The sequence below is a fragment of the Camelus dromedarius genome, chromosome 24 (assembly GCF_036321535.1).
Source record: "Camelus dromedarius isolate mCamDro1 chromosome 24, mCamDro1.pat, whole genome shotgun sequence".
Classification (NCBI taxonomy): Eukaryota; Metazoa; Chordata; class Mammalia; order Artiodactyla; family Camelidae; genus Camelus; species Camelus dromedarius.
The window spans coordinates 16,417,616-16,440,632 of NC_087459.1; the positions used below are offsets into that span (position 1 = coordinate 16,417,616).

A 23,017-nucleotide genomic window follows, 5' to 3' on the forward strand; every position below is an offset into this window, starting at 1 on the left:
GGCGGAGGGGAGGGGAGGGGAAGGCGCCGGCTCCGCTCGGGACCCCGCCCCGCCCCGCCGCGCTTTCCTTCCTCCTGCTCTCGCCTCGCTCTGCTCCGCCCGCTCTACTCTGCGGCCGCCGGAACCAGGTGAGCGCTGGCAGCTCTGGAGCGAGGGGCCCGGGTGCCCCGGCTGGCCGGACCCCCCCTCACCCGGCGGGACTAATGGAGGAGCGCGGGGACGGTGGTGTGAGAGGATAGTCGGTGCCCCACGGCTGAAGCCGTCAGCCCGCCGTTTGTTAATAAGGGGAGCCTCATCTCTCCGAGCCCCTGGGAAGGCTGGGAGCACGCGCGCGCACACACTGATACACCGACGGCCACATTTGGTAAACGGGCTTCCATCCCCATCCCATGCCGTAGACCCTGCCCCTTGTTGGGAAACCTGGTTGGGGAGTCTCCAAACTCTCTCCTTAGAACTAATGAAAATGGGTGCTTTCCTCCCTACCGGGTTCCTCTTCTCTACACTGAACCCGGCCTCTCCCGTCACTGGAGAGAGGAGCGCTCCCAGTACCAAAGGTGGATTCTTCTCAAATTAACAACAGGGTACTCGACTCCCCCTGAGCTCCCATTTCTCAGCCTCGGTGCCTTTTCGGGCGCCCAGCCCCCTCTCTACTTGCATCACCCTCTTTTCCGCTCCCCTTAGATCCGGAGAAACTGGGCGCCTGCCCCTTTTCGAGTCTTCGAAGGCTGAGAGACTGGAACCAGATGGGAAAGAGGAGGCCTGGATAGGCCCGAAGCGACCCGCGGAGGCTTCCTCCTGCGTGGGTGGGGTGCGAGTCCTCCCCCTCCCGCGTGGGGTGCGACTCCCCCAACCCCGTCTGCAACATTCTGGGTTTCCGTTTGCCGTGGAAGAGCCGGGGGCTTTTGGTAGGGGAGGGTACCGTAGAAGGGGCGGGGCGGGGCGGGGCGGCTGGTATTCTCGCGGCTCAGCCCGGAAAACGCGGAGAAGGCGGGGAACTTCGTGTGCTGCGCGATCCTCCTTCCTCCGGAGGCTTCTCGGTGCCTGGGGAGGCCCCTCCAAGGAGTAAGTGACTAGAGGGTCTGGGGCTGGCCAGGTGGATGTATTTGGCGGCTGTGGCCCATAGCATTCTGCCCACGCTCGGCTCCATTGGCCTCCCCAAACCGGTCTGGGTGGCCCTGGGGTTTCTAAGGCCCTGGGAGCTGGGCTTGTTTCTGCCTGTTGCAGATTTGAGGTTGGGGAATTGAGCACTGGGAGTATCACAAGTTCAAGTCTGTGCTCGCTGCAGCTTCAGAGATAGAATATGGGGTGGAGGTACTAGTCCTCGCTCGTCCAAGGGGTTCGTGTTTCACAAAAGGGATTGTAGCAGAGAATCTTTAGCCGGGATGATTAAAATGTGCTTTAATTTGTTACTGGACCCTGTAGATATTAGGAAATACCTCCTCCCAACTCATAATTAGCGTGTGGGATATTCAGTATGGTAAATAAGTATGAGTTATCTCAGTTAATTTTGTCCATCGTGACAGAATCTTTTTGGTATTTGTGCTTTAGATCAGGAGATCAGTTGTAAAGGAAAACGGGAAAAGGTATCTCCGTGTCCACCTGTACAGTTGTTGTTCTGAGAAATCTAAGAACAATATATTTGTGTATATGAGAATCAAAAAGGGTTTTAAAGCTAGACACCTAACTTAACAAATATCTTTTATTAAAAATAAATAATAATGAGAGATTGAGAAAGTCCTGAAATTCTAGTCTGTTGAATCACAGGGTATAATTGGGGCAAAGCCTGTCCCCAGGCTCCTGTGTTGTTAAGAAGAGACTTACACCCAAGTAAATAGAGCGTAATTTTTGGCACAATGTAATTGGGAACTAAACTGTTTATTGTGGGTAGTAAATAAAGAAATTGGCCGCTATTACTTGTTTGAGAAAGGTTTTCTGGGGGAAAAAAAATGCACTGGGACTTGAAATAGTGTAGTCAGCTTTCTTACTTTCTGCCGTACTCTTTTCAGCGTTAGTCAGGCTAAAAAAATAAACATAAGCTGTCAGAGATAATACCATTAACATTTTGTTATATGTCTTAGATCTTTTATTTTACTATGAGTATATATATAAAATATATAAGTATACATATATAGTTTATAATATGGATATATACATGAGATATGTAACAGTGTGTAGTATTTGATAATTTTTTCACATAGGTATTTTTATTTCACTAAATAAATATCTACATTATCAATGGCTATACAGTACTTTATTGTATGAATTTATCATTATTTAACATATTTCCTATTAATGGACAGTTAGCTTCTTTCCATTGTTTTGCTATTTCTTATGTATTATGAACAGGGATGTACTGCACATCCTTTTGATATGTTTTTATAGACCTGTTCGATTATTTCCTTTGGGTTCCTGGAAAATAAATTGTTGGATCAAGGTGTGTATAATTTGAAATTTTGATAGATATAACCAAGTTATCCTCCACCTGCATGCCCACCATCAGTGTGTGAGGATAATAAAAGCTCTTGTGGGGCCAGCTGAGTGAAGACCACTAATGGTTGAAAATGCTTTTCATTTCCTGCAGTGACAGCAAGAAACAAGGTAACATGAGAGATTTGACTGGGCCCTGCGCTGAAGAGCTTACTGGTAGAATTAATCCCTAAAGAGACTGAAGTGGGTTTCAGGATGGCGAAAGAGGAGCCCCCGAGTACTTCAAAGGACTTGCAGGAGCTGCAGAAGAAGCTGTCTTTGCTGATAGAGTCTGTCCAGAATAACCCAAAGGTCAGTTTCCAATCAGCATAGAATGGAAAAATCCAAACAGAACACTAGCTTAAACACCATGGGAAGTTATTTCTCTCTCAAGTAGAAGAGATTTGGACATAGGTCAGGAATCTTTCTAACTCACCACCTTGTAATGTCTAAGTTGTAACCTTAAAACTTGTTCATGGTGGCTGCTAGAGCATCAGCCATTGTATCCACATTCCATGCAATAGGATGTTGAGGTGGGTGGGGAAGAAAGACTTGCAGGCCACCTCTAATTTAAGGAGACTTCCTGAAAGTCACACATGCACAAACTTCCACTTACATCTCATAGACCAAAATTTAGTCTCATGATCACCCCTTGTAGAAAATACAGTTCTTTTGCTGGAAATAGAGGCAACTCTTCAGTCTGTGCCACAGATACCATCCGTTTTTTGTTTTGTTGTTAATTTTGACCTGTTACCCTGAAAATGAGAGACTAAAGTCTGCTTTAAGATTTGAGTCCAGTTTTCCACTAGGAACCCATTGTCCAATAGAAATAGGACATAAGCCACATTAATAAGGTAAAAAGAAGCAGGTGAAATTAATTTTAATAGTATATTTTATTGAACCAAATAGATTTTAAATATTTCAGCATATAATCATTAGAAAAATATTAATGAAAAAAGTTACTGACAGGTACTAAGTCTTCGGAAAACAGCATGTATTATTTTTACAGCACATTTCCATTTGAACTAGCTGCCTTTCAAGTGTTCAGTAGCCATTCAGTGGCGCTGTGTCTTGAGAGAGTATATTCTGCTTTCTTGCATTTTTGTCTTTATTACTTTCTTCTATATGCCTTTCAGCATTTTTTTCAGGGAAAACAATCACAGCTCTCAGATATTATTAACATATTATTATATGACCTGTAGACTTTTTTTCTGTGCAATATACCCATAAAATACATATATATGTAACTAAGTGAACTGGTTTGTGATCTTTTTTTTTTTTTCCTTTTGTATTGGACAGCAGAGTCCCACCAGGGTCTGTTCAAAGAGCCACCACTTTGCAGTCTGGAGCAATATATACTATAGAGACCTTTCCTGAACTCATCCCAAAATGCTCCTGGCACCGTTTGTGGGTTTAGCTAGCTATTTTTAACTTGGACAAGCAGCCTTCCAGTCAGCAGGCTGAGACTCTTGTTATTAAAAGTTAGCTCAGTAAGAAAGGTCTTCCTACTCATCTACATGTACAGTTAATTCTCATTGTATGTGTTAGTTATCTTTTCTCAGGTCACCTCAAACACTAAATTAGCATGTACTGAACCATGGCTCCTATGGGAAATGCAGGATTAGGTTCTGGCAAACTTCTGGTCGCAACGTTTCATCAGCTAATCAAACCATAACCTGTTTTGTGTGTGTTTTTGTTTAAAGTCACCCTTATTCAATATATGTTGTTGATTCATTACCATTGAACTCTAGGCCAACAGCCTGGACTATAAAGGCAACTGTAACTCTTGTCTGAATAAAGCCTGTCTAATACATGTATTTTCTCTCTAAGGCATGTCACAGTGCCTTCTTTTACTTAGGAACACTAGACAGTACTGCTGCACGTGGGTGCCATTTTAAGTGACAAAATCACCACCAAACAAACCCTAAGTCTGCAAAAAAACAAAAAAAAAAAGATGGCATTAAATAAACCATGAAAAGGACAGTTGTATAGAGAGCTGAAACAAGAAGGCAGAGTATTACCCAGTGTGACCTCAGCTGGGAACATTGTCAGATGGCTCCTGTTTTTCACTGCTACATGCACATCCATGAAAGCACCCCAAGGGTTGATTTGGGGGTTAATCAACTTTAGTAGGTGAATTCACAAATATGGCATTTGCAAACAATAGGGACTGACTCTGCTTTAACTTTGAGCACTTGCTGTATGCCAAGCCCTGTGCTAGGCATTTGGCATGTCTTAACTTACTTAATGTTCACATCTACCTTCTAAGGTAGGCATTTCAAAGCATAAGAACTCTGGCTTTTTGGCATTTCTTTGGTTTTTTCACCTTAGATCCTTAGCCACGGTCATTGGAATAGGATTGGGCTAGATAACTTCCAGGGCAGCCGACTCCCAGAGGGATGGGACAGGTCAACAGTTGGCTCAGCCCTGATGTTCTTCACATGGTCTTAAGGTAGAGTAGTTTCTTTCAAATTTTTTGATTAATTGAATTAATTAATAGTAATTGTGTTAACTGAATAGAGTGGCATTGGCAGAAAAAGGAAAGCAATTCACCTGTAAATCCATGGCTAACAAATCCAGTGGTAGTATCATCATTATTATTGTTATTATTGTTTGTAATTTTATTGAAGTTGAGTTGACTTACAATGTTGTGTTTGTTTCTGGTATACAGCATAGTGATTCAGTTATACATACACACACACACACACACACATATATATCTTCTTTTTCATATCATTTTCATTATAGGTTATTACAAGCTATTGAATATAGTTCCCTGTGCTATCCAGTAGGACCTTGTTGTTTATCTATTTTATATATAGTAGTTTGTATCTGCTAATCCCAAACTCCTAATTTATCCTTCCTCCCTTTCCTCTTTGTTAACCATAAGTTTGTTTTCTATGTCTGTGAGTCTGTTTCTGTTTTGTAAATAAGTTCATTTGTGTCTGTTTTTTTAAGATTCCACATATAAGTGATATCATACACTTTCTTTTTCTGACTTACTTCACTTAGAATGACAATCTCCAGGTCTATCCATGTTGCAGCAAATGAAACAAACTGGTCCGAGCAGGGCCATCCTCCCTAGGGGAAGACAGTTGGGGGACTTAATTGTCTGCATCTTAAATTGGTCTCTTTGCCTATTCTATTTTTTGGTTGTAGGGCCCAGATTTAGAAGAGGCTAAGAAAATGTTAGATTCCTTAAGGACTGGAGGTAGACCATTCCTGCTTTCCTTCTTTGGGATCCCCATGCCAGACTGGTCCCAGGTCCTGTTGGTTTTTCTTTCATCATTCATACTGCATCCCCTCATCCTCTTCCCTTTCTGTCATCAGCCTAGTTTGGACCATTGATAATATCTCTGGCTGGTTTCCCTGCGAATCTTCCTCATTGCCTCTTGTACAGGACTGCCATGTTCGTCTTTTTAAAATTTCTTTGATTGTATCACAGGCCTGCTCAAATACTATCAGTTTGCTTCTTGGTTTTTTTCCTAGCTAAAGTTTGAGTGAGTGCTTTCCAATGGAAATATTATGTGAGCCACATACACAGTTTTAAATTTCCTAGTAGTCATATTTAAAATGTAAAAAGAAACATATGAAGTTAATTTTAGTAATTTATTTTATGTAACCCAGTATATCCAAAACCATATAATTTCAACGTGTATTCAACATTAAAAAATCATGGACGAGATATTTTACATTCTCTTTTTTAAGACACTGAGTGCACATCTCAGTTCAAATGTTGATTTTCCATAGGAAAATACTTGGTCTCTCTTCAGATTTCATAAAATTTATAATTGAAGAACTTATTTGAAACATACCCAACTTATTTGAAACATATCTAAAATATTTCCAATGACTGAATCAAACATCAGGTTTTAAATTTAAATTCAATTAAGCATCTAGTTCATCGGTCACACTAGCTGCCTTTCAAGTGCTCAGTACCACTTGTGGCTACTGTGCTGCACAGTCTGGGGGTAAAGTCATAAGCCTGGCATTCTGGTGTTCCAGCCTCATCGACTCCTCCCCTGTGGTTTCTGGGCCCCTTGATGATAAGGATCAGAGAGAACAGTTCAGTTCGTAAGATGACACCTGGGGGTTTACTAAGGATACATGTGGACTTGAGCTGGAAAGCAGTCAAGACCTGAGACAGCTCGAGGGGCCAGCCCCACTCCCGTGGCCACTCTGTCTCTCTCACTGGCAGCCGCCCTAACGGTAAGGTCTCCCTGGGTTCTGATACTAGAGTATGCAAGCTGGACATTCCCTACTCAGAGCTGATTCCCGGTGCAGTCACCTCTGGCTAGAGAAACTGAACAGCCAAGTTCCAGATAGCTTGTCAGAAGGGAGTAGCTGGAGGCAGTGTAGCCAGTGGGCATTCTGTTGTTTTGTGGCTGGGCAGGAAGTGAAGTTGTCAATCCTGAGCCCCAAGACAATAGCAGTGGCTTCTTGGAATGGCCTTTTCTAGTTGAGCAGGATGAGTCATGTGCTTTGTCACCATCAACCTGAGTTACAAGACCCTCCTGCCTTCCAACGTGCCCCCAGATTCGTCTATTTGAATCACTTCAGTGAACAGCTCTTTCTAGTGGCACTTGTGATCACTATAACTTAAATTACACCTTCATTTCAGCTGCTGGCCCTCGAGGCCCTAAGGAATGAGACATGAGAAGGACCAGTTTTGAGGGGGGGGGGAAGTTCTGGAATGATGGAACCTTTCAAGGGAATGGGAACCAGCATGCCAGCACTGAGGAGAGAGACAGCATGGGGCCTGAGAGGAGGGGGAAAGCCCATCCTTGTGAGATTGTCTTGGGCCAGCTCTGTATTAAACCAGCACCCCCTCAGCCTTGAGCCAGCTCCAAAAATCCTTTTGCCTGGCGAAGGAAGATAACCTCTTTATTAATGCAGCGTAAGCTTGCAGTAGTCATCAGGTTATGGCCTGACTGTAGTATCCAGGTTGATGACATAAAAGTGTTTTCTCCTAATGAAGTGGCAGCCATCACAAACATCTGACATCTAGAGCAGAAAGATTTAGCTCTGAATGCCTAGGTTTTGCCACTTGGAAGCCATGTGACTCTAGATGAGTCATTTTGCCCCACTGTTTCTCAAACTTTAATGTGCGTACGTACAGATCATCTGATGATGTCATTAAAAAGCAGAATCTGATTTGCTCCAGGCCTGGGGTAGGGCCCAAGAGACCACATTTCTAACAAGCTCCCCGGTGATGCCAAGCAGCTTGGACCTAACCTCTCTGTACGTCAGTGGCCTCAGCTGTGAAGTAGGCCTCCAGCTGTACGTGCATTACGTCAGCACACAGATGCTGGGGGTGCCTTCTGAGAGGGCGTGTCCCTGGGTCTCTCCTTCTTTTGCAAGACTTGAGGTTGGGTGGGGCCCTCTGTCCACCACCGCCTGAAGGTGTTGCTGGGGTGACTCATGTCTTGGGAGGATTGTTATTGCCGACTTGTTACTTAGGAGCCTTCCAGCTTCACCACCTTGGCTTGTACCTCCTGTGGCTTGGGCGGATCCATCAGCCTGGGGCTCAGACGTGACACTCAGTCCTTCTCTTCTCCTTTGCCCGCAGGTGGTTGCCTTCCTGAAGTCTCCGGTGGGTCAGTACCTGGACAGGCATCCTTTCCTGACGCTCACCTTGCTGGTGTTTGTTGCTGTGTCGGCTGTTCCTGTTGGCTTCTTCCTGCTCCTCGTGGTGCTCACCTCCCTGGCTGCTTTTGTGGGAGTCATATTGCTGGAAGGTACCCTACTCAGTTACCCCCCTGGAAAATGACTCACTTTGGAGGACAGTATTTATTGAGCATCTGTCCCTCTTATCGAAAGTTCCTGTTCTTGTCAAAAGCACATCAACCAAGACATCTTGTCAGAGTAGTTAAAACATGGACTCTGGGGTCTGTATGAGAATCCCACCTCGGGGGAGGGTGCAGCTCAAGTGGTAGAGTGCATGCTTAGCATGCACAAGGTCCTGGGTTCAATCCCCAGTACCTCCTCGAAAAAATAAATAAATAAACCTAATTACCAACCCCCCCCCAAAAAGAATCCCACCTCCACCAGCGTGATTTTGGACAAGTTATTTACCTTCTCTGAGCTTTGAATTCCTCATGTGTGAAATAGGGATGTAACAATACTATCTCAAAGGGTTGTGAGGATTGAAATTTACAGTTCCATAAAGTGCTTAGCACAATCCATGGCACAGTGTGGCTTCTCCATGATTGCTAACTATTGTCACTAAGCAGAGAAACCATTCACTCCACAGCTAATTGTTGAGCACCTATTGCATGCCAGGTGCCTTGCTGTGTACTGAGGTTCCCCCTTCTCTACCTTTTCCCCTGAAGTCCCACTGCCAGTTACCAACTTCTCCCAGTGTTGCTGGGTTAAATTAACTGATAAAGCAAATCTGATTGCCTCAGTTTGCTTTTTCAAATCAGATCACACTCCACAAAGAGAAGGTTACCATCTGCTCAGGTGATCACCTGTGGCCCATTCAGTGGCTTCCCAGAGCTAAGAGCACCCAGGGTTGCTTCCCTGCCCAGGGGATCATGGCCAAGACCGTTTACACTTGAAGGAGAAGGCAGGCATGGTAGGTAGGTGAGCCAAATACAGTGTGGCACAGTGGTTGTTCAGTAAAAACTGAGGGATAGATGGGCGAAAGATGAATGAGTATGACAATAAAAGTAAACTTAGAGAGAAATGAGGGAGCCAGTGCATTTTGGTGGTATCATGCAATGCTTTACAGAAGGCAGGACTTTAAAGGTATGTAACAGCTTTGTCTCAGGGTGAGCAAGGAAGGGCTTTGTAGACAGGAGGAACAGCACGTGCAAAGCTGTCCCCCTTTAGAGCGGTGGTTCCGGAACTTGAGTGCACATAAATCTCACTTGCTTTTTTGAACATACAGATTTCCATTTCTCATCCAGAGGTTGTCATTTAGCAGGTCCGGAGTGGGGTCCAGAAATGCAAATGTTAAACAAGGCTCCACGATGCATCTGATGCCGATACAGGTGGTTGTTGCCCATCTGTTGAAAAATACTGATCTAGGATTCTGTAAATCTTTATGAAAAGACAGCACATCTGGTTATGTACTCTGCTTTCCTTCCTTTCCAGGGTGCATCCCTGAAACTGTCACTGTGGAGCACTGGGCCGTTTGACCACTCGCGAGGCGGGGGGAAAGGTGTCTGCTCTGCAGCATTTCCCATGTTACTAGTTCTATAGAAAGAGGAATTTTGTTATGAGGGAGGCAAGGGAAAGTGTGCTGGGCGGACAGACACTACCACCGTCTGTCCCATACATGACAGCCATTTAATTGTCATGGCAACATTTAGAGGTAGTTACTATATTCTTTTTACAGATGAGTTAAACAAAAGCTCCAAGAGGCCCAACGCCACACCATAAGTGACTTAACTAGGGTCAGACTCATTCATGTGTACTGTGGAAGTGCATGCTCTTTCCAGTGTACCTTTTACTGTTTTTGCCCCAGACCCCATATTATGAAAAATGTATTTTCTCTGCACTTATTAGATGATAATGCATTCACATTCCCATTAAAAATTATTTAAGGTTGGGTAAAATGACCAATCAGACCTTATGGTTACTGTGTGATATTTGCCAGGCTGGGTTGTAAAAGGCCTCGTCAAAACTTACGTTTAGATTTTACTTTATTTAGCCTGCATAGTCTTTATTCCCATGTAAATTCTAGAACTGGTTAGGCAGTTTGAAACACTGGACGTGATTTACCTCCCCCGTTACTGCCTCCGCTGACTCCTTCTATAGAATTCCTTTGGGAGACCATCCCTGACCTTCAGGATGAGGGGGTTTCACATTCAAACACCCATGAGCAAGATGGGTAACAAAAGTGAGCAAAGCGATCTGGAAACGGTACAGTTGGGAACAGTACAGTTGGGCCTGGAGGAAACTGGAGGGCCAGCCAGCAGCAGCCAGGCCGTGATGACCCTCACCTGGGCATTGAGAGTACCTCCTTTTTAAGTGATGCCAGAAGTCTGGGTTTTTATGGGAAATCTCACTTGAAACATCTGAATCAATCATTTTAAACCCAGTGGTGCAGGGTCTGGCGTTTTCAGTCTGTTTTAGCTGAATGGCTCTTTTGACCGTGCTCTCTTCCAGGACTGGTCATCTCTGTGGGCGGCCTTTCACTGCTTTGTGTCCTCTGTGGCTTGGGCTTTGTGTCGCTTGCCTTGTCGGGGATAATCATAGTGTCTTATGTGGTGGTCTCCAGCCTCATCAGCTACTGGTTTTCTCCCAGGTAAGTACCTGTCAGTGCAATCATTTTATCTTTTCCATTTGTGGGGGATGTTCACAAATAACACCCTAACTCTAGTCAGTGTCTAGCTGCAAAACTGTAAGAGGCAGATGTTTCTCATAGTTACCCAAACACATCGGACATCAAATGGGAATTTACAGTGGTGTTTCAAACAAACCCTATTGCTACCATCATCCACCACACATGTGATAACTCATTTGTTGTCATGGCAGCTCTATGAGGCAGTTATTATTGATCCCTTTTCAAAAATATCCACTTAACTTAACAAAAATTCAAATTAAGGTGTTTTTTGTAGCAGTCAGGGAGCAACAGGAAGAACAGTGAACTACCGTCCTACTCAGCATGCATGTACCCCAGGCTGGTACAGGAGCTGTGGCTCTGCCGTTCCCAGTCTGTCTTGATGCTCTCTACTCTTCTCATATTTGAATATATGGATTTTGTCCCCACGTTGTGGCTCGTAAATTCCAGCTATTTCATCTGGGGCCTCCACTGAAGGGACAGTGATCCATTTAAACACTGGAGGAATAACCAGCTGTGTTGAAATTAATGAAAGAAAGTGTGTTTGTCTATAATGGGCTGCCCTCCAACGGGATTTTTAGAGGTGATTTTTTTTTTTTTTTTTATGTTTGATTTTTGTTCTTTTGTACTTGTTGAGTTTAGAGTCTTAAGCACTCTTTTGTGCTTCCTTTAAGCTCTTGCTGAATTGGTGACAGTGGCTACTACTCACTGGGCACTTGCTCTGTGCCAGGGACTCTCTGATGCACTTTCCAGGCCGTAGCTCCTGTAATACACCCTGGGGGGCAGTTATTAGGGCCCGTTCTGTGAGAAGGAAAATGAAGCTGAGTCCCAAAAGAGGATGGCAGAGAAAGGACTTGTTAAATCCAGGTCTGTTAACTCCAGAACCTCTTAACCAAGACACAGAGTAACTCTAAAACAGGGATTGGGGAACAATTGCTTTAAGGAGCCAGACAGTAAATATTTTAGATTTTGTAGACTGTGTTTTGTAGACTGTCTCTGCTGGAGCCACTCAGCTTTGCTGCTGGAGCGTGAAAGCACATAGACGTTAAGCAAACAAATGAGTGTGGCTGTGTTCCAATAAAATTTTATTTGCAAAAACAGCAGCCTGGATTTGGCCCTAGGGCCATGGTTTTGCCAACCCTCGCTTTAAAAGAACCGATGTGCTGAATTTTGATTTTTTGCAGAGTAGCCATTGAACTTCTTGCCCAAAAGGTTATCCTTTTGTTACTCGTATGTTGAAAAATAAATGTGAAGTGGGTATAATTTAAAATTGCTCAGGGGTGGTTCTCATAGGATTGCTTAACTGATATCCTTGAAATCATGTTCCGCTTCTTATAAATTGTCTTGATCACTGTCAGTCTTAAAGGAGATAAAAGGAGAAATATTGGCCTGTTTGGCTTATTGAGGCTGATGCTTCTGAGCCAGACTCCCTCCCTGCCTCTGAATCCTGTGCTGCAACTATTCCACAGCAAGTAGCAGAGTCTGAATATCTATTTCTCAGTGAAGAGATGGAAAAAGATCCAAGATTTGTTCTTGATCTCCTTACCCTCCCATTCTCCTCCCAGCCAAGGCACTCACACCCATTTTTTCACTAGGGCAAGTGTTCTCAAGCTCTTTGTTCTCAGTATCCATTTACCTTCTTAAAAATTATTGAGACTTCCAAAGAGTTTCTGTTTATGTGGTTTCCGTGTATTGATAATTACTCCAATGGAAGTAACAACAGAAATTTGAAAAACATTTGTTTACTTAAAAAGAACAATATTGTCTGTTGATATGTATTTTTATGAAAAGTAACTATTTTCCAATATAAAATGAAATGTGTGAGTGGCACTGTTTTACGTTTTGCAAATACCTTTAATGTCTGCCTTATTAGACATCAGCCGGGTTCTCCTTTGTGCATCTGGGTTCATTCAGTTGTGATATGTAACTTTAGTCGAAGTATTTTAAGACCCAGCCTCACAAATGTGTGGTTGGGAAAGAGAGGAAAGCTTTTTCAGATGATTATGAATGTTCTTTGATAGTACACCAAAAATCAACGAGTGGTAGTTTCTTAAAGGTTAATTGAAAGTGAACTTTTTATACTTTGTAATATTAAAATTCACTGGTCTATCTTGTACTTCTAATAGATCTTTACCCAGGATTTTGACTTCATGCTCTGGTCATTTGGAGAATATTGGTTCATTGAGTCATGCAGATCTTCCAAATATACTGTGAAAAATTCCTGTTCTTTCCTAGGACTGCCCTCGCTTCCTACCCCAGCTGACCTCGTTGGCTAGAATTTTGGCAGATGGCCACTCTAAGCTGGAAGGGAGGCTGGCAAATGGACTGTTGAACTATCTCAGCTTCTGTGGTATAAACCCCCAAGGAGAAGGGCCTTGAGATGTGGTTGGTCAGCCAAGCTCTGGTGTGTGCTATAGTTTTCCACCAGGGGCATCAGTGTTAGCAAGGCTATTTGAAATTCAGAGAGAACCCATAGATTCTCCATTTCACTTCCCTCTGAAACCTACCATCACAGGGACTAAAAAGGACAGATCTGTTTCTCTTCCTTTTACCACCTCTCTCCCTTCTGATGAAGATGTGAAGAAATGGGCAGTTAATTGGAATTTGAAGTAACGGGTCTGAATCCCAGCTGTGCCATTTTTTTAACTATGTGATCTTGAACAAACTATTTGGAGTCTCTGTTCTCGTTTTCTTTCATTGGAAAATGGGGCTACTCCTTGCTCTGCCTTTCTCACTGGATTGTTGTGAGGACACAGACAATTGGGGAAAAGGCAATATCCAAAATAGAACAGGGGAAAGAGATTGTAACCTCTCCTCTTAACCCAGTCATTTTAGCGTAGCCCCAAATCTGGTGTGGTTGCAAGAAGCAGCCAAAAATAAACCAACAAAGAATGTCACATATTCAGCCATCCACTCTCTCAACATTTCTCTTTAAAGAGGGCTTAGAGCTAATCATTTCTTATTGTTACCAAACAGGCTGTTGACACAACACAACTCCAGTGGCAACTGTCAGCTGGCCATGAAGTCTGCAGACTTGGAGGGGCTCTTCCGGGAATAACCAGCTGAACAGAAACAAAGCCTTTTTCCAAGCACCTCTGGAAAGCTGTTGGATCACTCTCACCCCTTGGGATCATGGCTCAGGAGGGACTGGGTGGTCAAGCACTTCCCGGAAGTGTCCTCTAGCTCTTTCACTGATTTGTAGGGTCTTGCAGTGGTTAGTTTTGGGGATCTTGTTGCTCTTGTGTGAGTCCCATCAGCTGACCCACCCTCACATGGAGAATCAGTGGAGAACTATGATGGCTCAGCGGCTCCCGCCTCTCGCCTCCTCCTCCCCAAAGATGCAGACCTGACCGGGGCAGGGTCCTGAGCCTCCAGAGGCCTGCAGCTTGACCCAGAGACTCAGATCTTGTATCTGAGGGCTCAGTTTGGGACAACTATGGATTGTTTTTCCTTTTCCTCCCTCCTTTCCTTCCTTCTTTCCTTCCTTCCTTCCTTCCTTCCTTCCTTCCTTCCTTCCTTCCTTCCTTCCTTACTTCCCTTCCTTTCCTCCCTTTCCTTTCTTTCTTCTTATTTCTTCACTCATTTGAAACAAGATGTGGGGAAAAACAATCCAAAACAGAACAAGCTTTTCTGCCTTACTAGCTTTTTATCAGAAAGACCAACAGCACTTGGGAATAATGGCCTTTCAGACAAAGTTGGAAAATAGAGTCCAAACTTAACTTTATGGCCAAGAGCATTTTTTCCCTAAATTTAAAAGTATGGTTTCCACTGTTGAGCACTGTTAAGTACTGCTCTTACCCTTTAAAATATTTGCACTTGATATTTCTGTATATAGTTTTAAGGAACTTATCTTGTTAAGCCATTTCTTCAAAAGTCCTATGAAAATGCTAAAGGACTACACAGATTTTTAAAGTCCTGTGGGGTTTCTACTTTAGTGGTTTATTTGCTGTGGTATTTTATTAAATATTTATTTGGATGAGCTTTTTTTCTATACTCTTTACTTCCCCCCTGCCCCCACTCCAGACAGACATCAGATTCATTTATTCCTTCTGTGTCAATTTCACAGCAGATCCTGGGTAATGAGGCTTTTTTTAGTTGCTGGTGATAGAACTCAAAATAGCTTTAAAAAAAAAAATAGAGGTAGAGAGGGAGGGATTCATTTCACTGAACTATAAAACCAAGAGGTAGATCTCTGGGCACTGCTGGATCCAGGGGCTCAAGTGCTGTCGTGAGGCATTTCTCATCATTGCTTTTCTCAGTGTGAGCTGCTTTTTCCGGCTGGCCCTCCCCACGTGGAGGTCGCTGCAGCAGCTCTAATTTTACATCAGCCTATGTCAGGAGGCTGCTCTCTTCCAACAGTACATTCAGAATTTCTGGGTTTGGCTCTTATTGGCCAGACTTGGGTCATGTGAACAGCCCCAAACCAATCACAGTGGCCACGGGGATGGAATGTGCTGATAGGTCAGGGCTGGGACATGTGTACATTGGGGAACCAGGGGAGGGGATGGGTCAGTCCCACTGGTCCTGCATAGCTGGGGGTGCAGGAGCACATGGAGATGGGAGGAGGGTCCCAAAGGAACGTCACGAGAAAAGGAAATACGTGCTGGGCAGACAAAAGCAAATAACCTGCTGTTTGCTACAGGAGAACATAAAGGCCTTAACTGGGTACTCAAACTTTCCGCATCCTGTGACAGTTAGCCACACCTGTCACCAAGCTGTCCTTCACCTATTAGAGAACAAGAGTTGCCCATTCCTGCCAATACATGTGGGTATTAATATTAACAGTTACTGTCGAGTGACTGTTTCTTTCTTACGTGCACATGTCTGCTGTTAGCCGTCTATGCTAAATACACTGCTGAGTTCTGAGGCTTCAATAATGAAGAATGAAAAGCCCCCGGACCTGAAGTTTACTTTCTCATGCAGGAGTCACTTAACAAGTGTGTTAGTTTTCTATTGTTGCATAACAGTTTACAAAGCACATGTTTGCTACCCTACATTTTCGGAGTGTTGGGAGCACAGGCCTGGCTTAGCTGAGTCCTTTACAAGACTGCAATCACTTTGCTGCCAGGGCTGGGTTCTCACCGGAGTCTAAGCCAGGGGAAGATCCACATCTAAGCTCACATGGTCACTGGCAGCATCCATTTCCTTGCAGGATTTGGGACTGAGGACCTCAGTCCCTCTAATATAGCAACTCAAAGCCTGGCAGCTTGCTTCTTCAGAGCCACCAAGGGGGAGGATCTCTTAGCGAGATGGACATTACATTTTTATAACACATAATCACGTATGCATAGTCACATACATCCTGTCACTTTTCACCCTATTCTGTGGTTTAGAAGCATCAGGTCCCACTCAGGAGGAGGGGATCACACGGGAATGTGTACCACAGGTGGGGATCATGGGCTCCACCTTGAAATATACCTGCTACAATAAGTAAACAAAATATTAGATTATGGCAACTGCATTGAAGACAGTAGAAGGATGATAAATAACTGGCAGGCCACCTCATCCATAGCAACACAGAAGCCCCGAGACTGGGAGGAGCTTAGTGTGTTTAAGGAAAAGAAGTGGTATCAGTGTGACTGGGCTGGGTGAGCAAAGGGTAAGTGGAGGAGAGACAGGAGCCCATCATGCAGGACCTCATAGGGTAAGACGTTCACACAAAGAGCAAAGGGAAGACAACGAAGAATTTTACACTTTATGTTAAGAGGGATATAATTAGACTTAAATTTTTAAAGATCACTTGTGGCCAATGGATTAGGAGTCAAAAGGCCAGTTAGGAGGTCTGCAGAGGTCCAGAGCAGAGGCTGGTGTGACTCACTAGGGTGGAGATAAGGGACACCTTCCTTATTTGGAGGGCCAGCAGCATTTGGTGATGGATGATGGTATGTGGGTAGTGACGGAAAGGGGGACACAAGGATGGCACCTAAATTTTTTTAAATTGAAGTATAGTCAGTTACAATGTGTCAATTTCTGGTGTACAGCAAAATGTTATCAGTCATGCATATATATATATATGTGTATGTGTGTATATATACATACATTCTTTTTCATATACTTTTTCATTAAAGGTTATTACAAGATATTGAATATAGTTCCCTGTGCTATACAGAAGAAATTTATTTTTTAATCTATTTCTACATATAGTGGTTATCATTTGCAAATCTCAAACTCCCAAATTTATCCCTTCCCACCCCCTTTCCCCTGGTAACCATAAGATTGTTTACTATGTCTGCGAGTCTGTTTCTGTTTTGTAGATGAGTTCATTAGTGTCCTCTTTTTTCTTTTTTTTTAGATTCCACATATGAGTGATATCATACCGTATTTCTCTTTCTGGCTTACTTCTCTTAGAATGATGAACTCCCGATCCATCCATGTTGCTGCAAATGGCAATATTTTATTCTTTAATTTGAGTCTGTGAGGTCAGTGACACTATTTTCTGAGTTGGGGGCTGGATGAATATTCAAAATCTGCTTTGCTCATATTAAGTCAGATATGCCTTTTTGACACCAAGAGGATGTGTGAAGTGGACATTGGCCTAGAGAGTAGGTCTGGGCTGGGGTTATAAAATTTGAGAGTATTTTCACTGCTAAGAGCTTTAAAGAGCCTTCTTGTGGCATGCTCTCCTGACAGTAGCCAAGAGATCATTGTAAAACATATTTCTGATCACGTGAACATCCTTGCTTCAAACTCTGCAAAGTGCAAGGTGCTTTCCCACAGCACTTAAACGTGCTAACTCTTTCCTTTCATGGATGAGACCCATCACAACAAGCTGCCCCTGCTGGCTTCTCATTTTTCATATTCCATTAGCCTTGGAATTTTCGAGGTGAAACCAAGGTTCAGAGCTGAAACGATTTATCAGTTCTGCCAAGAAACCTGACATCTAAATCAAAGCTTGCAATTCAGGTTCTGTCTGTCACACTGCCTGCAGCCTAAGGACTTTGCTGGTCAAATGAAGTAAAATAATGTACAAATCCAGCATAGTGCCTGCCACAGAATAGGCCCGTAAAGAATAGTCATCAAAATGCACAGTTCATCATCATTGAAAACGGAGGGAACAGGAACTTGTAAAAATCCTACTGTTTGCCAAGCTTGGAGTAACATTAGGACTCCCTGGTCATTCAAAAGTGGAGATGTAAGATTAACCATGGGGAATATAGTCAATAATATTGAATTAGCTTTGTATGGTGACAGATGGTAACTGGACTTATTGTGATGACCATTTCATAGCGTACGTAGACTTGAATCATGGATGTACACCTGAAACTAATATACTATTATTTGTCAATAATTCGGTTAAAAAAAAGTATTGTTGGCCTTTTAGGCACAGTCCAATGTGTGGCTTATTTGGAAAGGTAATTGATCCTTAAAATATGAAAACTGTGACTTAGTACAATCAGAACGTTAATTTATCCGTATGACGGTAAGTGTTTGTTTTTGCCTTGTGTTAGGTGCTGTCTTAATCCTCTACTTGAATCCACGTTTTCAGTCAGTCCTCACTACCACTCATTTTAGAGGTGAGGCTGAAAGACAGAGGGCTGTGACTTAGTACAGTCAGAACGTTAATTTATCCGTATGACAGTAAGTGTTTGTTTTTGCCTTGTGTTAGGTGCTGTCTTAATCCTTTACTTGAATCCACGTCTTCAGTCAGTCCTCACTACCACTCATTTTAGAGGTGAGGCTGAAAAACTGAGGGCTGAAATTGCCTAAGTGCGTGCAGAAGCAGACATGGGATTCAAGCCCAGCTTGCCTGACTGAAAAACCCACCCATGTAACCAGTGAGCTGTTAAATGTTAACACCTCCACCTGCCTTTAAGGCTTGAGCCCGGACCCATGTCCCAGTAAGCGTTGTCTGCGACTGTTGCCGTAACCTTTGTTGCTTTATCAGGTAACCCTGGGGGATCACCGTTTTCATAAAACGGGAGTGTGAACGGTGGGGTCTACTTAGAGTTGTGCACACAGAAGTACTGTTTCAACCACCTCCTCTGCGTGGCTTCTGTTGTCTGCTCCACACAGAACAGGAGATTCAGCCCGGGTGTCGTCACAGCCTGGTGAGACATGATCAGGTGTGAGTTGTCACAAGGTTGAGAATGGCTAACCATAAGGTACTTCACTTATATGCTGCTGTTTCCTCGAGTGGGAGGTAAAAGCTAGAAAGTGCTTAATTTCTGAGCCAGTAGAGGGCACTCACATCCATGTGATCTGAAGGTGGCCCAGCTGAGAAGCCACAGACAGCACTGAGAGCAGGAAGAAGCTTTAGAGGAGTGTGCTTCTTAAGATACTAATTACTATATATAAAATAGATAAATGATGAGTTCATACTGTACAGCACAGGGAACTCTATTCGATATCTTGCAGTGACCTATAATGAAAAAATATGAAAATGAGTATGTGTATGTGTATGTATGACTGGGACATTATGCTGTACACCAGAAATTGACACAACGTTGTAAACTGTACTTCAATTAAAAAAAAAAGTTAATGTGCATGCCTACAAGGGGTTAAAAGGCAGATTCTGAGTCTGTAGGTCTGGAGCAGGACTTGAGTTTCTGCATGACTTAGCTCCTGGTGAAGCTGTTACTGAACTAGTTTTGTTTGCCTGACAAGCGCTGAGGTTTGCAGCAGAGAAAGGGTTTATTCACAAGGCAGTCAAGCGAGGAAACAGGAGAACGAGATTCAGGTCCGCCTCCTGGAAGGCAAGAGGCTTGGGATGTTTATGGGTGGAGAGTGTAAGGTGGTCAGAGGTGCAGGGGAAGGTGATTGCAGGTGGGAAAAAGGCGAGGTAATCGCTGTTCTGCACAGGTGTATCTGAGTTACATGCTTCTTCATGGGACACACGTTCAGAAAATGGCAGAATTTGCATAATCTAAGGGTGCAGTTTTTGACCTCTGACGTCAAAATGTCACCCATCAGACGTTGGCGTAGGCCCAGTTTTATGGCTGGTGGTCTCAACCGGTTTGAACTGGGCAAGGCTAGCTCCATGTTCCTTAAAAACAACCTAAGCAACTGTTACTATAGCAACCCATACATCAGAGGTGTTATCTATAGGGGCGGTTAAAGGAGTCTTATATATATATAGTTCAAGCTACGTGAAGTTTGGAGGGTATGCAATTTGTAAAACAATTAAAGCAAGCTTGGTCAGTGAAGGCAGTTTACAGGATATTATTTATTAAGCAAGTTATAGTTTAAGGGATCTAACTGATGACTGCCCTCGGTTTCAGAGCCTTCCACAGACCACGCCTTGAGTAGCAAGGTAATAGATGCTCTCTCTAGTCCTCTCTACAGCTGGTACACCCGAGGCACAGAGAAGGGGTGCACACTGTACGTCTGCAGTGCCAGGGATAGAATCCATGTCTCTTGCATCCAGTGCTTGCTTTATGACATCTTCCCTTCTCCTTTGACCCTGGAACTGAGTTAAAGCAGGAGAATCCATCTATGCATATGGGTGAGAAGTGACTATGCTGTCTGCTTTGAATCAAGCTTCTTTGGACTACATTTTTGGACAAATCACTTCCTTCACAGAAGTACCAGTGGGAATTCAAAGATGAATGAACCAGACTCTGGTTCTCTTGGGCCTTGAGGGAGCCAAAGCAAAATAAATTTGTTAACAAAATGTATTCTCATTCTTGGTTTGTAACAATTTGGTTATTAATCCAAAGAAAAGCTTACATATAACATGGTGTGTTCTGTAGATGCAAATGATAGTCATGAACTTTCTCCTAAAAATAAGGGTTCTTTAAGCCTGAATGATCTTGAATGCTTTTACCTACTAGAAACAAAATGTCTCCCTTGAAAAATAAGAACCCTTAACTTCTCACTAAACATGAAATCCAGATATAAGTGGTTCTAGGGTTGAGTTAAAAAACACAACAATGTAATCAGGGATCTAGTCTTTCTGTGTTTTTACTCCACTGTTCTGAAAGAGCATCCTCAAGTTTGTTTCCTCATGGTCACAAGAAGGCTGCCAATGCTGAAGGAATCACAGTGTCACATAACCATATTCAAAAGCAGGGAGAAAAGGGGCTAGCTTTATATAACTTTTTTTGAAATGAGGAAAAAGACAGAAGTCCCCTCCCAATTTCCTCTTAAATCTCATTGAACAGAACAGTATCATGTACCCACCACTAAACAAATATCTGCAAGGGGAATTGAGGCTTTATCTTGATTATTTAGTCCAATCAGGATATGTGCCGTAGGGGTATGCTATGCCATTGATGAACAAAATGTCAATTGAAAAAAATATACAATCTAAACATTGAGATATGTTTTATCCAAGGACATTAGTGGGCCTATAGCCTGGAAACGGCCTCTCAGACAGCTTTGAGGAACTGTTGCAAAGAGGTCAGGGAGGAGCCAGGTTATACTGGCATTTTTGTGAAAAAACAAAAACAAAAATAAACATGTAGTTGAACATCACAAGATTACGGCTAGTCACAAAAACAGACATCTCAAGTTAATCATTTTAGTGCTTTTCTATGTGTGGGAAGATGCTCGAGTCTGCGCTCTCTGAGACCATTCCTTTGATATGCATCTTAACTATCGAGGGCCAGTTTCCTGTTTTTCTCCATCCTGAATTCTCCTCAGGGCACACCATCGGGGGGGGGGGGGGGGGGGCAGCTGCAGGAGCTGAGAGCTTGATGACTGGTTAAATTCTTTGTTTACTGAAATGGTGGGCAACATTCTTTACCTACACAGTCTTTGTCTTTGTCTAGCCCTGTGGGTCTTACCCAGGGGTGTATGTCAGAGCATCTGAGGAGCTTGTATTAGTTCCCTCTTTCTGCTGAAACAAATTACCACAAGCTCACTGGCTTAAAAATAACACAGATTTATTCTCTTGGAATTCTGGAGGTCTCTTACAGTTTCCCTGGGCTAAAGTCAGGGCATTAGTAGGGCTGGCTCCTTCTGCAGGCTCTAGGGGAGGATCTGTTTCCTTGACTTTTTCAGCTTCTCATGTCCACCTTTACTCCTTGGCTTGAAGCCCCCTTCCTCCATCTTCAAAATGCATCCCTCCAATCTCTGCCTCCATCATAATACCACCTTCTCCTCTCCAGTTAAATCTCACTCTGTCTTCCTCTTATAAGGGTACTTGTGATTACATTTAGGTCCACCTGGATAATCCAGATAATTTCCCCATCCAAGATCCTTAAATTAATGATGTGTGCAAAGTCTCTTTTGCCATGGAAGGTAACATTCACAGGTTACTGGGATTAAGACATGGGTATTTGGGGGCCATTATTCAGCTTCCTATAGAGCCTAAACATGCTTTGACCTCACTCCTTAAAGATTCTTAAAGATAAAGGTGAGATCAGGACACTGTATATTTTACAAAATATGTGCATGATTAAGAACCTCTCACCTAGCACAGAGTTTTATTCAACCTTCAGTGACTGATAGAATGAGGTTTGGTTTAGATGGCTCCATTGCTGCCTGAGCAGCAAATATGCCAACACGTGGACGATCTCACTGAACCCTTACATGCTTCCAAGGTAGGTTTTATTCTCATTTTATACATGTGGAAAAAGGCTCTGAGATTCTTCCATCTGTCCAAGGACACACAGTAAGGGAGACAGACCCAGAACCCAAGCTTTTGTCCTAGAGCCCTCCATGTTCCATAGAACTGCTTAACGCAGCAGAACGGGGTAGGGAAGAAAATTCAACATTTGGGGGGATTTCCCGAGGCACAGAAGCCCATCCCCAGCCTCTATAAACTGCACCATCAGAGCTATCCTGTAGCATATTAGAATCCCAAATGCCTTTCATCTATCTCCTGGCACCTGAGTTAAGGTACCTGATGAGGGAGATTACAAACACACGTTTGGATGAGGGAGCAGCTTCTTGGCATTTGAGCCCCGTCTCTGCCCACACAGCTCCTCTCTGCTGACTGGGCTGCCTCCCCCACATACAGTAGGATGTGTACCTTCGGGAGTTGAGAACACGACTCTGACGGCCTCTCATTGTGCTTGCTCCAGGCTACCATGGCAACAGGTGTTCATTCCAGCAGCTGCTCCACAGCCAGCCTGGCTTTGATCTCTCAAAGTTCTGCCTCAGCATTTGCAAACACATCAGAACCGAACTGCCAGGGGACAGCCTCGAGGCCCAGGTCACCTTAGTCTTGACCTGTGACTCTACACTAACAGACCAACTTGCAAATAAGAAGCTCCAGCTCCACAATCAAGATACTGGTATCTTGGACCAGCTGTGCTTGGGCTCAAGTCGCTCATCTGTAAAATGTGCACGTCCAGCAAAGTGTCTTTCCCAGTTGGG

The 23,017-nt window shown here is 43.6% G+C and overlaps 1 protein-coding gene across 7 annotated transcripts in view; it reads left to right on the plus strand.

Moving 5' to 3' along the window:
• Nucleotides 1-23,017, plus strand: part of LDAF1 (lipid droplet assembly factor 1) — a 25,207-nt gene continuing 2,190 nt past the window's right edge. Inside the window, exons 1-6 of one of the 7 annotated variants that reach the window (XM_031433081.2) lie at nt 1-128; nt 682-905; nt 2,582-2,778; nt 8,036-8,204; nt 10,582-10,720; nt 13,733-14,735. In XM_031433081.2, coding sequence (XP_031288941.1) covers nt 2,683-2,778; nt 8,036-8,204; nt 10,582-10,720; nt 13,733-13,814 — 486 coding nt within the window. In that variant the 5' untranslated portion in view covers nt 1-128; nt 682-905; nt 2,582-2,682 and the 3' untranslated portion in view covers nt 13,815-14,735. The other 6 variants (XM_064478504.1, XM_064478503.1, XM_064478506.1 and 3 more) reach the window with 6 other exon arrangements.